We start from the raw sequence: 4,252 nt of genomic DNA on the forward strand, positions 1-4,252 counted from the left end.
GAGGGGGGCGAGCACATGTTCTACTTAACTATGTAATATTATAATTCAGAAGAGGGGGGCGAGCACATGTTCTGCTTAACTATGTAATATTATAATTTGAAGTTTTAGGTCAGTCAAAAGGGTAGTACACCAGAAATTCAAAAAAGTTGTGATACTTTTACTAAATCAGGGATAGGCAACATTGATGTGGGTGAGGACCACAAAAAAATCTGAACTCAAGATGACGGGCTGCAGTTGCCCCCCTCCCCCACACCTATTGCAAGCAAAACATTTAGTGGCCCCACTCTTGACAGCAGAAATGTTTTTTATGTTTCACTGTTAATTTTGTGAATTTTTACACATTTTGCCATGGGATGTAGAGAACATTTAGCAGTTTTCTAACTAACTAATGCAATTCTACTCATTTTGCCTTGGGGCGGAGGGGAAAATTAGCTGTTTTCCAGCTCATTTCCTGTAATTCTCCACATGTTGCCATGGTGCGAAGAGAAGGAATTGCCTGTGGGTCGCCCGTTGCCCATCCCTGTACTAAATATTCCCACGTCTCCAGCTTCTTTGCAACACTTCATGACACAACACCACCAGACCACTTTTTTTCCCATCATTGTTTATGTTACAGACAATTTTGACTTCACAGCTTGGCCATAGTGGGAACCGACCATTGGTTGATGCAATGCAACGTCTACAAGGAAGTGGACCTTGACCAAGTGTTAGAGGAATTCAATTCCTATATGTTTAATACCCAATTCAATTAATACACTCAGCCCATTTCTAAGGATTTGTAAGAAACTTATTTGCATAAAATGGGCGGAGACAAGTCAAGCACTAGCGTTTATTCTCAAGAGTACTGAACATGATACAATTTACCACAGGTTATAAACTGTAAATGATGTCATTAGTTTTCGAAACTGTCCCGTCTCTTCTTCACCCTGGTACAAAGGCAATATCTCAAGCCTTCCTACATCGTCTCTCACCAATTTAGATAATTTATGACCAAGCCACGGTCTTCCTGTGTAGATAAGCATCCTAGCCAGTCTGACGATAAGTTCATTAATGTCTACCAAGGAACAGACCGTCATTGTTCTAATTCTTGATTATATTTACACACATTATATCCAGTACTAGGATTAAAGAAAATTCATACATCTATACAGTAACATAATAGAATTCTGATTAGTCAGTCCTGATTGAAATGTATACATAATTAGTCATTATTGATAAAAAATCCCTTAACACCAAGACATTCACATGTCACAAATGTCAGGTGTTACATGATGTTACAGGGTTTGTTTATTTTTTGTCTTTTTCGACAATATTGCAATTCAATTGACTTTGGGTTGTTTTTGTGCTCTCTAGTTCGTAGACAATCTCACATTCACTCTTATCATCTTTGTCCTTATCTTCCAATACTTTATTCTTGGTCACCTCAGCAATTTTGAAAACCTCATATGGGGGAATCAACACCTCTTTTTCATCATTCAATTGAGATAAACCTGCCAGGGAAGCACCAAAACAGGTAGTGATCTTAAAACATGTCTTCCAATCTGCAAAAAATTTAGCCACAAGCTCGTCGGTAGATGATGAAGCAAATTGGCCAAATCGCATGGTGTGACCTTTTTCTCCTTGGAAAGCTCGAGTGCTTCCACGAAAGGTTTTTTCACACTTTTTCCCCTGGGCTTTATTAAGAATACGTAAGGCATCAGACAACAGGAAATGCAAGGAGTGATACTTGTAATCGGTCTTGTAGCGCTTCCCTAGGGTACGAGTGGCCTCATTGAATGACTCGAAAATGCTCTTTCCTGTATTCACATACACATGAATTGCCCTTAAATGGTCATTAGACAGTTCATTGTTAGAGTTATAGTTGTTGTCATACACCTTCATAGCATCTTCCCAAGCGCCTTTGAATTTGCTGTCAATATTTTTCTCATTTGGTAGGAAGGTTTTTTTCACCTCAGAGAGCATATTCTCCCTGCAGCCCTCATAGGAGTCATCGATAGAGTCAGGGGCCATGTCAAGCTGTATTGGGTCGAGATTACGACGATTCAGTCGGGGATGAATCTTCAGGAAAGGGAAGAGACAATGGTAACACTTTAATTACAGTGGTGAAATGTATTATTCATAAACAGTCATGAAGCCTTTATACTGTATGCATGACATAAAGAGTCACGAAGCCTTTATACTGTATGCATGACATAAAGAGTCATGAAGCCTTTATACTGTATGCATGACATAAAGAGTCATGAAGCCTTTATACTGTATGCATGACATAAAGAGTCACGAAGCCTTTATACTGTATGCATGACATAAAGAGTCATGAAGCCTTTATATGCACGACATAAAGAGTCATGAAGCCTTTATACTGTATGCATGACATAAAGAGTCACGAAGCCTTTATACTGTATGCATGACATAAAGAGTCATGAAGCCTTTATATGCATGACATAGAGTCATGAAGCCTTTATATGCATGACATAAAGAGTCATGAAGCCTTTATATGCATGACATAAAGAGTCATGAAGCCTTTATATGCATGACATAAAAAGTCATGAAGCCTTTATATGCATGACATAAAGAGTCATGAAGCCTTTATATGCATGACATAAAAAGTCATGAAGCCTTTATATGCATGACATAAAGAGTCATGAAGCCTTTATATGCATGACATAAAGAGTCATGAAGCCTTTATGTGTACACATACTTATACATGTATTGGGTACAATCAGAGAAGACACATTAGTGTTTACAAGCACTCGAAACTGATTCATGAATTATTTTCCACCACGATTGGTAAAGTGGCACTCTTTGGATGTTATAACACATTCATAGGAATTCAAACTTATTCATGAATACTTTCTCATGACTTACTGAAAAATGATGAAGTTGTGTTGTGACATTTTGGCCTTACTCAGTCCTCTTTTAAGACTACAGTCTGTAGGTGCTACAAAGCAATAATTGGTTTAATTTGAAGCTTTAATAGTGAGTAGTATTTCCGTAACAGTTTCCTTACATTAATTAATGAACCACAGAGGTATCCCCGCTCTAAGGGTGGTAACACATTGAGATCTGATTCATTTGATTAAATGCAATTACATGTTTTAGGGCTGCAACCATAGAAATACAATGTATTTATGCTACTAAAAAAGCTATTGTCAACTTCATGTCTGTGGTTATTTTGTTCACTGTCAGCCTATTTGTTCAACTGTTATTGAATTTGCATAGAAAAGTAATGTGGTTGCAAATGCAACTGGGGCCATGTAAATCATTTTTACGCTACTGATTCCACCAGTGGAACCTTGTATGACCACACATGTCTATTATGCGACCGAGCACAGTAAAATGAAGTCACCGCCCTGCCCTACCTCAAAGAAGGCCTTTCCCCATAGAAATAGAATTACTATTGTGATGCATGATTTCCACGGTAAATTGGAAAGTTCAGTCAATGGGCATTATGGGTAATGTATTAATTCTACATTTTTCAAGTTGGTTACCCATGGCAACCGTAGCATCCCCCCCCCCCCCCTCCAAACAAAAAGGAGAGAAAGAACTGACACATGGTATTTAAAGTGGCAAGTAACATGAAATGTACTTCTATGCTGGATAGTGAAAAATACCCAAAAAGCCTTTGTGCTGAAAAAAAAAAAGATCTTACAATTCAATGTAACAGATTTGAGAGATTCGTACCATCTTTGATTCCACACCCAGAGTCCAATCATGGAAGACACACAGCAAAGCAAAGGATAGGATGTTTTCTCTCCCCATGACTTCAACAGGTCCTGTAGTAAAACAACATGCAAAGGGAACAGTGGTTGAATAGTGGTCAGCAATAGTCACTTATATTAAAGTTTAAGAATATAAATTATAAATGATTATTATTATAGAAGTTCCCTCCAGGAAAAATGTAATTATTCTAAGTCAGAGTCTAATAAATGTTACAACTTACGTTACTCTTGTGCTCCTGTTGGGTGTAGCTTCACCAGGTCTTCTTGACTTTGATGTCTCTTGGTGTGTCTTTATCTGTTGTTGCTCTTGGTGTGTCTTCTTCAGTCGGGGCTGTATTTGATCCTGTCTGACCATTTACATAGAACCCACGTGAACGTTAAATTTGACTATCATACATCACAGACTCTCGTGTCAGCCTCCCATTGGTTGTTTTTAATAGTTCCTTTATACACTTTGGTCTAATTCTTCTGTCCTTTTTTGGACTTTGGCTTTTACTTCTGCCTGGACAGTAACATTAACACAAAGCTCATAG

At 38.0% G+C, this 4,252-nt stretch overlaps 1 protein-coding gene across 1 annotated transcript; it reads right to left on the minus strand.

Annotated features, from left to right (window-relative positions):
• Positions 1-1,176: 1,176 nt before the first annotated feature.
• On the minus strand, positions 1,177-4,010 carry LOC139400342 (erythroblast NAD(P)(+)--arginine ADP-ribosyltransferase-like). The gene is made up of 3 exons (XM_071145310.1): positions 3,941-4,010; positions 3,682-3,773; positions 1,177-2,058 (listed from the first exon to the last, which is right to left on the minus strand). Exons 2-3 carry the CDS (start codon positions 3,757-3,759, stop codon positions 1,288-1,290), a joined length of 849 nt encoding a protein of 282 aa, XP_071001411.1. The 5' UTR covers positions 3,760-3,773; positions 3,941-4,010; the 3' UTR covers positions 1,177-1,287.
• Positions 4,011-4,252: the final 242 nt, after the last annotated feature.

Source organism: Oncorhynchus clarkii, unplaced genomic scaffold (assembly GCF_045791955.1).
Source record: "Oncorhynchus clarkii lewisi isolate Uvic-CL-2024 unplaced genomic scaffold, UVic_Ocla_1.0 unplaced_contig_5619_pilon_pilon, whole genome shotgun sequence".
Taxonomy (NCBI): Eukaryota; Metazoa; Chordata; class Actinopteri; order Salmoniformes; family Salmonidae; genus Oncorhynchus; species Oncorhynchus clarkii.